Below are 16,459 nucleotides of genomic sequence, written 5' to 3'. Positions count from 1 at the left end.
GCAACCCAGTTGAAGAAAATTGTTGATGCCCACCACCCAACGGAGCTGGGGATGAGGGGTTTGGGGTGTGGGAGGGACTTAGGGCTGAGAGATGGGGTCAGGGCTCTGGGCTGGGGGTGCAGGCTCTGGGGTGGGGCTGGGGATGAGGGGTTTGGGGTGCAGGAAGGGGCTCCAGGTTTGGGAAGGCTCAGGTCTGGGGCAGGGGATTGGGGCACAGGCTTACCTCGTGCGGCTCCCGGTCCGCAGTGCAACAGGGGTGCTAAGGCACCCTTCCTGCCTGTCCTGACACTGTGGACTGCGCTGCGCCCCAGAAGCGGCCAACAGCAGGTCCAGCTCCTAGACGGAGGCACGCAAGCAGTTCCGCGCGGCTCTCACCCGCAGGCATCGCCCTCCCCTCCAGCTTCCATTGGCCGGGAACCGGCCAGTGGGAGTGCGGAGACAGTGCTTGGGGCAGGGGCAGTGCGCAGAGCCCCATGGCCGCCCTCCAGCCTAGGAGCCGGATGTGCTGCTGGTGCAGCGCGGTGTCAGAACAGGTAGGGACTAACCTGCCTTAGCCAGGCAGCAGCGCCGACGGGACTTTTAATGGCCCGGTCAGCGGTTCTGACCAGAGCCGCTGCAACCCAGTGCCCTAAATTCCGCAACCCAGTACTGGGTAGCGACCCGCAGTTTGAAAACCACTGCTCTAGAGCATCACTTTACCTTCATTAACAAGCTGGGATGGATAAGAATTTAGGGCATTGAATCTCCTGAGAAATCGGTTGGAAGCTGATCATTTATATTTGTTTCTATTAGGCTTCAGTGATCGTAAGGAATCCGCTATTTACACATTTCTTATTACAGTTACTACTTGCCTGTGGAAGTAATGCAACCTGTTGGTATGCAAATTGATTGGGAGCTACAAAAACCACTTTCAGTGTTACTAGCAAACCAGAAAGCTCAAAAGCCACACTCCCCACTGACCCACAGATAAATCACATTTTCAGTTGCTTTAATATCAAATCTTTTCATGGCAATTAATCCACCCTCACAGGTTCTTCTCTTACCACTTATAATGGGATGAAAAGAACAGTAACCACCAGACAATGATACAAAAATCGCGTCCTGTTTATGTCAGATCCATACTCCAAGCTAAAATGCAAAAAGCCTCAGCTTCTATACATCATAATTTAGAGCCCAATCCTGTGCGTCATTACGCACCTAACTATACTCGAGTTAACAGTCCCATTGAAGTGAGTGGGACTCCTCATGAGTAGATGTTACTCACGCGTGTAAAAAATTTTTTTTGCAGGCTCAGGCCTTTCATCTGTTGCTATATAAACTACTTTCCTGTTATTGATTTTTGGTGATTAAAAAGCACCCCAAAGAAGGTCTCCAGCTCAATCCCCTTTCCTTCCTCACAAAACTCCCCTCATGCATGCAAGTGTGCACGCGCACACACAAACACACACACACACACACGCACACGAAAAGCAAGGTCAGGATAAAATCCGCCATAACATATTGATCTTAAATGGAATTTAATGAATATTCAGACAAAATAGTATTTAATTAACTCTGCATCTGGAACACAGGACTATGTTATTCCCTAGTAGGGCTAACGGCTTTTCATTACGCAACAGTCAAAGAATGCTGCTTTAAAATAGCAATATTGGAGTGGTACTGCTAAAGACCTTTCGTCCCTCTCAATGTGTCTGTCTGTCATTCTCGTCTTAACTCTGGGTTTGAGTCAGCTGCTGAGTGGCTAAGATTCCGTGCATATCATCATGCAGGCAGAGCTCACCTCCTTGGGGATAAACGACACCATTTCTAGCTCTCCACTTTTTTTATCAGCTCTTAACTTGAGCCATAAATAGAACTAGCCATCCGGAGTAGGCAGCGATGGGAGAAGAGAGATGTACACTTATGGTTCTAAACCAGTATGAAATAGCAGCTGGCTGCCTCTCTGGGCTAAAGGAGCATAGCATTCAGCAGAGGTGCTTATCACCACTGTCAGAAAGTTTTAATGATAGCTTTATATAAAGAGACTCACAGCCCTACCTTGAAAACTAGCATTCTGGAAATATTCATCTACCCGAGTGGGGAGTGCTGGTTAAGGCATATCGGTAGGGACTATATTAATTTGAGAATACTCATGGTGGAGAATGTGTTTTTTCCAGGAGAGACTGCACCTGAAACAGAATTTTGCGATTCTCCCTTGATAAATTCACAATGAAACCAGCAGTGCCCATAAGGTAGCACATTCAAAGTCTAGTGGGATTCTTACTTTCTATACTTGTCCTTACAGCATAACTGATATCACCCTCATGTATGACAAGCTACCATCTGAGCATGCCAGTGCAAACCGAGATGATACAGTAATACTGTTACCCCTTCTGATAGGAGTGCTCAGACAAATTCAGAGTGCTGAAGGTTGTTTCTGTCAGGAGGAGAAACTGGTGATGGAGTCAAGTGTTTCTTTGTAAATAAACCAGGTTGCAATGTCCAATTTTCTTGAACAAAGGAGAATCGACCAAGAGAGAGCGTCTATGTTCTCAGTTCCAAGTGCCACAGGTGGCGGGTGAAACCCCCCTTCGGGGAGACTAGCCCCCCGGCCTTCCTGCCCCTATCCCACTCCCGGCTTCCACCCCTCTTGCCAGCCCAAGCCCAGGGGTGCTGGCCAGACCTGAGGTCCCGCTGGCTTCTAGGTAGAAGGAGGTGAGGAGGGACACAGCAGGTGGCCTTGTGGGGGAGGGTGTGCAGGAAAGAAGGGATACGGCAGGTGATGGGGGGACATGGCAGGGACCTCCAGAGAATGGGATGGAGGAGAGGAGGAACTCACCAGGCAGTAGCAGGTGCCTCAGGGAAGAGACAAATCACAGGTGGGGCTACCACGGCCCAGGCGTCTGGCGGCGAGTCGATAGCAGCTGCACCAGGGGAGGCTTAGCTTAGCTTCCCCTGGCCTATTATACCTGCTGCCCATGCCAAGCACCTTTTCAATAGCACTACCCTGAAAGCTCTCAGCTTTCCTCAGGGCCACATTCCCAATGTTCAGACTGTGTCTCATGCTTCCTTCTGCCTTGTGTGCTGGTCTTTTCCTTCTCACTCTCATTCCCCCTCTCCCCACACTCAAATACTCACAGAAGCCCCTCCACTCATGTAGTTCAAGTTCCCGTGTGGCTTCACATGTGCCTTTGTTTTGAACAGTGACATTTGCCTATGATTTGGTTGGAGGCCCCCAATTGTTTCAGCTACCTGGTTTCATAAGGGAGTTTAGTGGCTTCTTACATCCATCTTAAATGAGGCTTACACCGAACATCCCCAATTTCCATGGCCCAGAACAATACCATCACCTGTAATACACTGAACCCTATGGCATAGCACATATAGTTAACAGAAGTCAAATGGCTAAGGACCAGAATGGAAACCAAGCATACAGCAAAATTACATGTGATGACTTAGTCCCACAGATTCCTTGTTCCTCAGCCACGGTTTTAACTCTAACACCACTAGTGGGATTGTTCTATGGAGGGAAGTAGAATCCTTCTGTATTCCTACTATGCTAGCACATAAAAGTTCAAACATTTCTGATGGGCAGGAGAACATTCTGCACATTAGTATGGGTCTCTCATTGCAACAGTAAGGCCTGGAATCTAAGCCAATATGTTGAGTGGAATAAGACAACTAAGATGCTTGTAGCTGTGTCCTGTCCCCATCAGAAGGAGTCGCTTACGTTAGCTAACTGTGTACTCTATGGGATTAAGGGTGTCAAATTCAAGCCTCTGGAAAGAATTCATGCCAAATTAAAAACCAAACTAAATTAAGAGGAAAACAAGCCTGAAACTTCCTTGAACAGTGCATCCCATTTGTATGGACTATATGGTCATAAACATATGGTATACATCATTAGTTATCAGAAAAAGGTGTCCTCAGTTAAAATATGAAGGGTTGACAATGAACCAGATCTGCATCTCTACAGGAAGGGAGCTAGTGGTTTCAGCCTAGTTCTTGGAGGACTAGAAACCCCAAACAAACACAGTCTTGTTGACAGTCTAAACCAGGAGACAAAGGATTGAATGGGCAATGGAGAGTGGAGTCCTCCCTCACACTTAGCAGTGGTCCCTCCAGGTCAGAGCTGTGGCCTGTTAGCAGTGCAGCATGATGATTCCCGCCGATGAGCTGCTACTCACACTAATACCCAACTGACTAGTCCTGTGAGGAGCTACTCTCAGAGTATAGGATTCACAACCTGTCCCCGAAACACCTTCTGCTCTAGTTTCTCCATTTGTAAAGTCAGGATACTACTTGCCTAAATGGAAGAACATTCTGAGGACCAATCAGCCACTGTTCCACAGTGCTTTGAAAATATAAAGCACTATATAAAGAGCTAAGTATTGTTATTAAAAACCCAGTAACTGTAACACACAATACATGTATGTTACCCTACCAGACCCATTGATAGCCATGGTGGCCATTGAGAGCATGACTCAACTCTGTCCTATATATTCCCACACAAACTATCGGATGGAAGGGACAGTTCATGAGGTAATCTACGGTTAAAAAAAAAAAAAAAAAAAAAAGGAGCAGCAGAAGGCTGTAATTGAGGCAAAGTTGTTAACTGCAAGGAATCATTTTCATCCATCAACAGCTAATACACAGAAAGTTTTAGTTAAACTTAGCAAAGACTTACTCACAACTCTCCACAAATATCCCCCAGCCATCCCATCCCCTTGCTGAATGATAATTTAGAAGGCAATACCTAACTGAAAGGAAGACATCTAACGATGCGGTGACAAAAAGAGTCACCTTTCATCCTAATAATGTATGCAAGAGGCGGAGAAGAAGAATAAATAATGTTCTCTTTGCATTCTCCTTCTGAAAACTGTGTTTGGCTGTGGTGTTCCCAAACAAGCCCTGGAGATGCTAATTTATTCCTATATGTAAGAGAGAGGGAGAGAGAGGCAGAGGAAAAGAGCATGGATATCTACGGATACAGATTATCTGGGGCCTGATTTTCAGAACTGGCTTCAGATTTTACACACATTTATCAACATCCAAAAAATTTCAGTTGATTTTTGTGTGCACGCAACGGATAGATGTCTCAATTCTGCAAGATGCACCTGTATTTAAGTATCTGATTGCTCCTTGCAATGTGTTATTACATTATAAAATACACCTGCAATTAATCTGCACCTTCAAAATGGCCCCTACAAATATCTGCAAGTGCAAAAATGCAGGCTGAAAAACAGAGGCTGAAGCCACTACTACAGTACATACTGGGTATATACAGAATATCTGAATACATAACTTAGATTCTTAAAGTAAAAACTGAAATTATCTCTTCAGTATAGACTTTATCTGCATACTCCCCAGAAGAATATACACTGGCTTAATAATTTTCATCATACCAACCCCCATGGTTGGCTCTAGTAGCTATAATAGTTTGCTACTTGCTCACAGCTAACAGAATTCTCTTTTGGGAGGTGGGGTAGAGTTGGGGTATTGGTGTGTTAAGTGTCACAGACTTTATCTCCACAGATGACTGGAGTGCCTGTACATATGCACTCAATTCATTGCAGAAACATCAAGCCCAGTGAAAACAAAGGGAGCCTTTCCACTGATTTCAGTAGGCTTTGGTTTAGGGTGATTTATAGCCATTTGAGTGTCACCACACAGCACACTTGTGAATTCAGAGATGCTCCAGTCCCTCAATGTGGGGTTGCAGCAGTGCATTATAGGGGTCAGCCTGTCTGGATTTTTCCTTGATGTACTACGGTTTGTTGGTCACTAAGCAGGAATCTGTAACATGTGAGTAGCAGGGATTTCAACTACACCCTTAACTACAAGCTGAATTAGCAACATGCTAAACAAATCAACCACTGAGCTTGTAGCTCTTAAAATACTAAGACACAGTACTCAGGCAAAGCAAAAAAACGTGTCTCCCTGGCGAAAGCCATGTAGGATGTAAAAGACTGAGAAGACCTGCAGGTATTTTAGAACGCTTAAGATACTTTCCTGACAAAATTCTCTGAAGTCCTTGGGCATGATTCATCCCTACGTTACTCCGGTTTTATGCCAATTCAGCCACACTGGCCCAATTAGAGTTACACCTGTGTAAAACTAGAGTGACATAGTGAAGAACAGGCCCCTTATGTCTCCTGTGAGCTTAGAATGTGGTATGGGAATAAAATGTCAGGCTGCTGTCTTTACTGCCTGCCTAGAACAGTCTTCCTTGTATGTATCACACTAACAATACCAAAAAGGTTCAGTGCAAACACAAACGAAAGAGGGTCAAATCCAACATCTTCAGGACATGACCAAATGCTTGGAAAGTAGCACTATCCACTCTCGGTCAGACACAGATCTATATGAGGTTTTGGATGCCAGAAGGGAATCGGAGTTGGAATTCCAATGTTTTCCCTATATTGATTAATTGTATAAAAAAACATTGGATGGCTTTGGCCCCAAAGTGACAGTTTAAAATAAAATTTGTTATGAATAAGTTTATATATGTATATATAATGTGACAGGGTCAGGCCAGATGGCTATAGGAGAGCGATGTTTTGTTTGGACAAGAGCAGATTAAGGAGGGGACATGATAGCAGTCTTCAAATACTTGAAAAGCTGCCATAAAAAAAAAAACCGGAGAAAATTGTTCTCTCTTGCCAAATTGGACAGGATAAGAGGCAATGGGTTAAAAATACAGATTAGATTGAATCTCAGCAAAAACTTCCTAACTGTAAGAAAAGTAGGACAATGGACAAACTGCCTAGGGAAGTCATGGAATCTCCTTCATTGGAGGTTTTCAAAAGGAGGCTATATACACTATATACCCCGATATAACATGAATTCAGATATAACGCGGTAAAGCAGTGCTCGGGGGGCGGGGGGGCGGGCGGGGCTGCGCACTCCGGTGGATCAAAGCAAGTTCGATATAACGCACTAAGATTTTTTGGCTCCCGAGGACAGCGTTATATCGGGGTAGAGGTGTAGTGTGATACAGCAGGGCCAGGGAACAGTGGGAGAGTGGTCCTATTGAAAATCCCAGGGGAAGCGGGCAGTGTAAGCCCGGCTAAAGGACCCTCCCCCAGCCTTTGGGGAGGATCCACTGAGCCCAGGAACTCAACTGATTACAGGGGACAACAAAAAAGAAAAACAAGGGCAGGTGTGAAGGTCAAAGGGTCAAAAAGAGAGAACGTAAAGGGGACACCGAGCAGAGAACCCCGGAGGCAGGTATATTAGCCCCAGGATAAGCAGATCCCTTTTCTCCTGGTAATTGAACAGGGGTTACTCCAGGTTAATCAGGACACCTGGGGCCAATCAGGACACGTGGGGCCAATCAAGGGCCTGCCAGAACCTGTTAAAAGCCCCCCCTCCGGTCAGATAGGCACACACAATAGGAACCATGGGGAGCAGGTGACATGGGGAGAGCCTGACAGTGCAGATAATGACAAATGCTGGAGATAGACATCACAGATACAGAGGTGAAGAGTAGGGGAAACCCTTCCCAACAGGGCGTACAGCCCCCTTCCAGGCCCCAGAGGTTTGGGGAGAAGAGACCTCGCCAGAGGGGAGAGACTGAACTGGGTGCCTGGCCTGCCACCACTACACCGGAGGAGTTACCAGAGACTAAGGGTACGTCTATACTTATCCGCTGGTTCGGTGGCCAGCAATCGATCTTCTGGGATCGATTTATCGCGTCTTGTCTAGACGCGATAAATCGATCCCGGAAGTGCTCGCCGTCGACGCCGGTAATCCTGCTCTGCGAGAGGAGTAGGCGGAGTCAACGGGGGAGCCTGCCTGCCACGTGTGGACCCGCGGTAAACACCTTTAAATTCGAACTAAGATACTTCGACTTCAGCTACATCATTCACGTAGCTGAAGTTGTGTATCTTAGTTCGAACTGGGGGCTTAGTGTGGACCAGCCCTAGGAGGCTCTGCTCCCCCCTCCCCTGTCAGGGAGGCAGGGAGGAACCCTGCCCAGACAATGTGGGGGCAGTAAACCCAGGGGCGTGGGGAAATTCCCAGAGAGAGAGGAATCCCCCAGCTCACCATTAAGAGAAAGTGTGGAACCCACCGAGATGGAGAAGGAGCTCTGCCACAATAATCATTATTTCAGTATTAAAAGGACAAAACAACAAGCAGTAATGAGTGTATCTGATATATGATCCCATAATTCAGCCTATCAGAAAGTCTTTCCAGCTTGTTTTTAAGTATTTCAGGGCTATTGGTTTTCAATGCAATTTTAGTTCCCACATCAATTTTAAGATTCAGTATTATACTTTATTCAACTTTCAGAGATTTTTTTTCTAAAGAAAAAATATTTATGTTTACAGTATGTGTGTGTTTCAGCAGACACCAAAGAGTGTCTTTGTATTAAGGAGCTATGCTAGTCTAATATTTAGCTATCTAAGACAGCTTTACTGTTCTAAAATGGGGTACCCCAATATTCTTGGGGGACAAGACAAATAAAGAAAAAAAGGGTGAACACCTTCAAACATATGTGCAGAGTAGTAGGTATAGTCAGAATTAAAAGATAAAAGTAACAGAGGGTCCTGTGTCTTGCATCTGAAGAAGTGAGGTTCTTACCCACGAAAGCTTATGCTCCCAATACTTCTGTTAGTCTTAAAGGTGCCACAGGACCCTCTGTTACTTTTTACAGATTCAGACTAACACGGCTACCCCTAAAATAAAAGAGGGCTTCCAAATTGGGTAAAATGAGTTCCCTTCAAGAAAGCTCCAGCAGAAAGCATCCCTCTACTGATACTCAATTGGCAAGGGAGCCATCAGACCCTAGAATATCATTACAAATGTGAGTATAACTCTATTTGTAATTTGTGCATAGGTCTTTAGAGGATTTCTATGTTCCTGGGTAATCATCACTTTAATTGTAACTTTAATAAAAGGTGTAAAACAGACTAGACCTTGTACTTGTGAAGGTACGTGTGTCACTATCCTTGGTCTTATGTTTTCCTAGAGACTAACTCTGAAGCAAGTAGCAGAGGTGACTTTCACTCTGTTGAGCTTGAAACTGTAGCCACTAGAGCTGAACACGTAGTGGTGTAATACAACATTACTACATCAAATAAAAAGGCTACATTTCCACAAATCTGGTCACGATCCACAGCAGAGGAGATGGAGGGAGGGTAGTGGAATACAGATAGGGACCACACATCTTGAAGATGGTATTGCTGTCCGCAGTACTGCTGTCCCCACAGCTGTATCTGCAGAAGAAGTCAGGACCCATGCGTAATATCTTGTAGAAGTATGTACGGAGTCTTAGACTGCTGGGTACTGGATCTTTCTTTAGCTGCTTGTCCCTCAAAGGAGTCAGGTTCTGGATGAATGAATAAAAACTCCATCCCTTTAGCTGACAGAAGAGGCAAGCATTTCTCAAAGATCTGGAAGGCTCCAAAATGGCTTAGTTGTTTTGAAGGACCACCCTAGAAAGGCCAGAGAGCTGGAGGATGTCCAATAGATCATGTGTGTCTCCTGGATCTTAGAGAGGTATCTGGAGCTTGGTTGCTATTCTCTGTAACAGTTCCTGATACTGCCCGTGGTCATCAGGTGTGGAGGATGACAAACCCATTAGAACCGGCAGGATTGGTGGATCCAGCTCAACTTCTTCTTCTGCAAACTTTGATGGAGCCACAGTTAATATCAATTGGGAGAGGGAGGGCGGGTGTGATTCTTGCATAGATCCCAGGACATCTTCTATATGGATCCTACACAGTCCAGAAGGCAGGATCAGCCGGTGGGGGGGGGAGGGAATAATTTGGAGCATCAGATTCACTTGATGAAATAATCATCTCCTGCCCTACTGGCGGTGCCTGTGGTACTGGTAGGAGGATGTTCCAAGTTGTAGGAGAGGATCCTCTTCTTCTTGTGGTGGTTTCTTTGGGTGTGGGGGTGTCTCTAAGAGGAGCCGGGACCGACAGAAGAGGAGATTGGGGGAAGAACAAAGCGAAAATATTCTTTGAGGTAAAAGTTTTAGTCTTTCCTGGCATTTGGGGATGGGACTGAGGAGGAGGGCCAGGAAATCCAGGGTGTCCGATGGTCTAGTATTTGGAGGATCCCACATGGACTACATCAGAACTAATGAAGCATGCAGCTCGCAGAGAGGGCTGATAAATACAGTTTTTTTTGGCTTGTGGGACAGAGTTGAAATCTTTATTAGAGCTTTCTTCCTTCTCTCCTTGCCTTCTTAAACAGCAGGATTATGAGGACCTAACACACACGAAAACTCACCCGACTTGGACCAAGATGGGGAGGGATGTTTTTTTACCTGGAGGCAGATCTGGATGGGGAATCTGTCCTTATGCCTATACTCATGATCCCTAATCTCATGAGATTTTTTTTAGGCTTCAGAGTTTTAGCCTGTGCTCCAGAGATCGTGTTTACAGGGGCACTGTTTGCAATCTGAAGCCACTATACGGGGTGGGGGTGGGGGGGTGTCTCCCCAGCCTGGATATGAAGGGGGTCTCATAGCCTGCTCCATGAGGGGCAGCCACAGACAGAGTTCTTGTTCCTCATGAGTTCGGGAAGGGAAGGAGCAGCAAATGTGAGTCTCACCGAGGCAATAAAGGCAGCAGTAGTGTTCATCATGGAGAAAGAACGGGACAAGAGACAGTTCTTGAATCCCAGGACTCTTAGCACAGTCCCTCTCTGCAGAGAATAGCTTCCCAGGGTGGAGAGAACTAATCTAACATAAAAACACTGCTAATACCACGTCTAAACTACTAAAAATACTAACACAAGTTACAAATTATTAGGGCTGTCAATTAATTGCAGTTAACTCACACAATTGACTCAAAAAATCAATTGCAGTTAAAAAAAATTAATCGCCATTAATCGCACTTTTAAACAATAGAATACCAGTTGAAATGTATTAAATATTTTTGGATGTTTTTCTACATTTTCAAATATATTAATTTCAATTACAACACAGAATACAAAGTGTACAGTGCTCACTTTATATTTTTTTATTACAAATATTTCCACTGTAAAAATGATAAACAAAAGAATGGTATGAGGTGAATTGAAAAATACAATACTGTAGTGCAATCTTTTAATCATGAAAGTGTAACTTACAAATGTAGATTTTTTTTGTTACATAACTGCACTCAAAAAAACCAAAACAATGTAAAACTTTAGAGCCTACAAGTCCACTCAGTCCTACTTCTTGTTCAGTCAATCGTGAAGACAAACAAGTCTGTTTACATTTATAGGACATAATACTGCCCGCTTCTTATTTACGATGTCACCTGAAAGTGAGAACAGGCATTTCCATGGCACTTTTGTAGCCAGTGTTGTAAGGTATTTATGTGCCAAATATGCTAAACATTTGTATGCCCCTTCCTGTTTTGGCCACCATTCCAGAGGACATGCTTCCATGCTGATGATGCTCATTAAAAAAAATGCGTTAATTAAATTTTTGACTGAACTCCTTGGGGGAGAATTAGATGTCTCCTGTTCTGTTTTTTACCTGCATTCTGCCATATATTTCATGTTATAGCAGTCTCAGATGACCCAGCACATGTTTTTTCGTTTTAAGAACACTTTCACTGCAGATTTGACAAAACGCAAATGTGAGATTTCTAAAGATAGCTAAAGCACTTGACCCAAGGTTTAAGAATCTGAAGTACCTTCCAAAATCTGAGAGGTACGAGGTGTGGAGCTTGCTTTCAGAAGCCTTAAAAGAGCAACACTCCGATGCGGAAACTACAGAACTGAACCACCAAAAAATAAAATCAACCTTCTGCTAATGGCATCTGACTCAGATGATGAAAATGAACATGCGTTCGTCCGCACTGCTTTGGATCGTTATCGAGCAGAACCTGTCATCGGCATGGACGCGTGTCCTCTGGAATGGTGGTTGAAGCATGAAGGGACATATGAATCTTTAGCGCATCTGGCATGTAAATAGCTTGTGACGCTGGCTACAACAGTGCCATGCAAACACTTATTCTCACTTTCAGGTGACATTGTAAACAAGAAGCAGGCAGCATTATCTCCTGCAAATGTAAACAAATTCGTTTGTCTGAGCGATTGGCTGAACAAGAAGTAGGACTGAGTGGACCCTCAGGCTATAAAGTTTTACATTGTTTTGGTTTTGAGTGCAGTTTTTTTTCCCCTTTACATAATTCTACATTTGTACATTCAACTTTCATGATAAAGAGATTGCACAACATTATTTGTATTAGGTGAATTGAAAAATATTATTTCTTTTGTTTTTTACTGTGCAAATATTTGTAATAAAAATAATAATATAAAATGAGCACTGTACACTTTGTGTTCTGTGTGGTAATTGAAATTAATATATTTGAAAATGTAGAAAACATCCATAAATATTTAAATAAATTGTATTATATTATTCTTTAACAGTGCAATTAATTGCGTGATTAAACACAATTAGTTTTTTTAATTGCTTGACAGCCCTACAAATTATATTTACAGGTATTCAAGTAGAGGAAGATTGAAGCGACACTGGATTCCAACTCAGATCATGTAGCGGTAAGAAGGAACTGGACAGGTATCAGTCCATACTGCCCTTTATACCCTTGGTTCAGAGCATGTGAAGATGAACTGTGCATGGCAGACCAACAGACATAGCTTACTAAAAAAGTTTCCCAATTCAGGTGTCTGATGCACATGCATACCCATGTGTGGAATACACACAGGGACCATCACTTGAAAAACCACCATGGTTTACAACACTATCAAATGCACACAAGAGTCTTGCATAAAACCCATGTTTTGTGCAATGTCAAAAGAGGCAATATAATCCCTCATGTTTATTTTCCCCCTTGCTGTTTATAATAATGAGCGCTTAGAAGATGGCCACTTCTGTTTCCTGACAGTTTTCCCTTCCATTGTGTGGAACATTATAAACATGCCCAATCCCACATGATCATCCTAAAATCCAGTCACTTGTTTAAAATGATTTAGAAGTAGTTGCAGGGGCCCCTAACAGCTGTTAATGTTCTCCTGTTCCCCCCACAAACAGGGGAAATTGACTAAGATCCCAATTTAGGCAGGTTCTGATCATGGTCTTAACTGACCATACAGGAGAAACGTGACTACCTACAAAAGTTTCAACTTTCAGTTACGGTAATCTTATTACTTGTAATGATAACTAATATAAATATGCAGAGTGACATGTTTTTCTGAGTTGATGGCACTCCTATAATGGCAATTACTGGATCCAGTAGTAATAAGAACAGAGTAACTGGTTGTTAATGTCATCGGTTTCTTATAAAGGCCTGAATATATAAATGTTTGCTTAGAGAATTTGGTTTTTTGGTGCCATTCAGCTGGATGCTCTTACACTTATGACTCAGCCAGCTCTCCATTCATCCTCCACCTTCCCCACCCACAAGTTCTGGGACTGTGTATTTTGAGAAATACAGATGTCTTCTGATTGAATCCATCTCTGCCCACAGCTGTTGCCAATGACAATATCCAAAGTTAACCCCTCACAATCAACTCAAGACAAACTGGTTTGAACCATTCACATATATTAATTCATTTACGCCAAATGAATGTGAATTCGCTACCTTTGCAGGTGAAGCATTTGATGTGAAAGTGCTTGGACTGGACACGGAGCACTTCGCCTTTACACGGCTCCTCACATTTATGGCAGTGGATGACAGGCTTCTCAGTGGAGTGGTGAGGTTCTTGGGAATGGGCCACTGTAAAAATAAAATGTATCACTGTAAGGAAAGGAATACAGGGTTTTCTACCCTTCATAGATCTATGCTTTCAGCAACCAGTGAGTGGTATATAATCTCTCCATAGATTACATTGTACACCCAACAAATTAACATGGTAACAGAGATTCTGTGCACCTGTACCCTTTCCATAAAATGGTGTTTTAAGTCATGCACAACATCTGCCTTATTGCACTGAGACAAGCAGGGAAAGAGAAAGAGAAAAAAAATCCCTTAGTGATTTTGGTCACTCTCCCTGTCACTGATTCCACAAGTACTGCCTACAGTTCCAGAGCACATACCAAGTGTGCATGAAGGCATAAAACAAGCAAGCAGGGCAGAAAAAAAACTGGACAAGCATAACCTGAGCAGGAAGCCCAACCCAAGCATAATGAACAGAAACAGAAAGCAAATTTGCGAAGTCAATTCAACACAGCTACTTGGGTTTATGTACTACTTACTGCATTAGAATCCCATCTGATACGAAGAGTTAGAGTCCTAGGGAGGGATGTGATGCACAGAAAAATTGGAGTATACAGTAGCAGGCAGACAAGAGTGCAAGCACAGAAACATGTGTCTGGAGTTAGAAGAATAAAAGGAAGCTATATGGCTTGTTCTTACTCCTGCTGACTTCAACAGAATGTAACTCTTGTGTGTAGAGGAACAAGCCAAACACAGGAAAGGCTATAGAGGATAGAAGAGGGCAAAGTCATCCTCAATTTAAGCTTGCAAAGTAGCCAGAAGAGAACTTGGAGCACCAACAAGCAATACCTACACCTTTCAGCACATTTCCCAAGCAGACTCACAGAATGGCTGGGAAAGAACAGTGATAAGGGGGAAGAGCATTCTGTGTATTGATCACACAGACATTCCACTTTGCCCTAAATTCTTAACTCCCGTAACTACCACAATGAGTAGCTTCTAAACAGGAGCAGAAGGAAAAATCTCATCAGTATTATATCCACACTTTACTGTGCTAGTAAAACCATGACTGCTCCATGTTTTACTTCTCACCAGACACTCAAGAGCTGTATGGAATCAGGCTAAGGACCCAATAAACCCCTCAAGGACTGTAATGGAAAAGCATGGGGTAAATCAATACAGAATTTGGCTCAGTTTGTGTTATCTGAGGTAGTTAGTGGTGCCCTAAACAATCCCCCTGTGATTTTTCTTCTTTTACTAGCAGAAAATTGTGCTCATTATACTACTGTATTCTCAAAATAGTGACATTGCTCACCAATGTATTTTTAGGATAACACATGCATGCATCCGATGAAGTGGGTTTGAGCCCATGAAAGCTTATGCTCAAATAAATTTGTTTGTCTCTAAGGTGCCACAAGGACTCCTCATTCTTTTTGCTGATACAGACTAACACGGCTACCACTCTGAAACCTGACATACATGCTCTATGTTTCTATCTTCCTTGAATCTTCGTATTGCCTTCTGCTGCCATTTGGATGGAGTTCTATCTGGGTATGTGTTCATGGCATATTCAGCACCATAGACTTCCAAGTACTATCCCCCCTTCCCCCTTGCTCTCAGACCCTTTCCCACATGCTCTCAACTCCTCCTACTCCCTCGCCCCAGCTTGCTGGATGGACATCCTTCCTGGTCACGCTCTGACATCCTCTCTCACTCTTAACTTTGCACCTTCCTTTGCACCACTGTTTACAGTCACCACAGCCTCCCATCTAATATTGCCATGCAAGTTCCCCCTCTTCCTTCAATAAACTTCTGGAAATGTATCTACCACTGCATCAAGTACTTTTGCTATAAAGCCACCTCTGTTTTATTCTTTTTTGTACATGCTCATACCTTTAGAGCATAAATTGGTTGGGGAAGAAACTTTGCTATTTTGTACAGTTTACCTATTATGCACATTAGGTGGGCAATACATAGTAAACAGAAAGAAAAACAGTATTATATGTGATTTCCTTTAAGTTTTTCAGGCAACAATGTTTATCTTCAAATTCAGCTAAACTTATAACTCAGCAGCTGTCATTTGGTTAGCGCAGTTTTTCTATTTAAAACGTTTAGAGAAAGCTTAGCTGCCTGGATTCCTTGACTGGAATACGAAGCTTTACCTCTTCCTCTGGGTAGATATCATCTCATCTAGATCCCTAGAACTGTGATTCAATTCACATGAGTAAGCAGAACACAGAGGGGAATGCCAACTAATATTTTAATTAGCAGTTACTTCTAAATAAGAACCCATAAGTACATTGCCTTGAGTGAACCTCTCCTAATCTGTAATGCAATACTATTTTTGGAGTGGAAGAGCAGAGGTTATTATTCCTACAAGCAAGACTATTAAATAGTCTATTAACTTAGTTACAAGTTTTAGTAGTACAAAAGAAGAAGAAAAATATCCACAATATCCTGCTCTATCTACTGTGTGAACACAGAGCTCCTTAATAAATTCTGTCCATACCAGAGTCTTGATCCCCTTTGTGCATTGGAGAAGAGTTGACCCATATTTGGAATGAAATAAAAGGCAAATCGGGCCAAAACTGGGAATCAGTATTATATTGCCAGTAACGAGTTAACTTTCTCATTACGTTTTGCCTTTCAGGGCCATTTAAGTTAACACAATGCTCTCAGCTCCCATATCCAATCTGAGCTCTCTGATGGAGGTAATTACAGTGCCCATCATACTGGCATCAGCTCTGGCTTTGGTATCGAGGTTCAGCAACCAACTTCTGCTCCTTCCCAAGGAGTCATTTGCAAGCTTTTCCTTTTGGATATCTACATTACACAGCAAAGGTTTCAGTGCC

At 43.3% G+C, this 16,459-nt stretch overlaps 1 protein-coding gene across 25 annotated transcripts in view; it reads right to left on the bottom strand.

Annotated features, from left to right (window-relative positions):
• Positions 1-16,459, bottom strand: part of ABLIM1 (actin binding LIM protein 1) — a 325,251-nt gene that overhangs the window by 169,824 nt on the left and 138,968 nt on the right. For 24 of the 25 annotated variants that reach the window (XM_034776055.1, XM_034776057.1, XM_034776059.1 and 21 more), the window contains one exon: positions 13,533-13,667. In XM_034776055.1, coding sequence (XP_034631946.1) covers positions 13,533-13,667 — 135 coding nt within the window. Of the gene's footprint in view, positions 1-13,532; positions 13,668-14,306; positions 14,328-16,459 lie in introns of those variants that run through there. The other variant, XM_034776058.1, reaches the window with a different exon arrangement.

This window comes from Trachemys scripta, chromosome 7 (assembly GCF_013100865.1).
Source record: "Trachemys scripta elegans isolate TJP31775 chromosome 7, CAS_Tse_1.0, whole genome shotgun sequence".
NCBI lineage: Eukaryota > Metazoa > Chordata > Testudines > Emydidae > Trachemys > Trachemys scripta.
The sequence above is the reverse complement of the archived record's forward strand: the minus strand, read 5'-3'. Positions and strand labels throughout refer to the sequence as shown.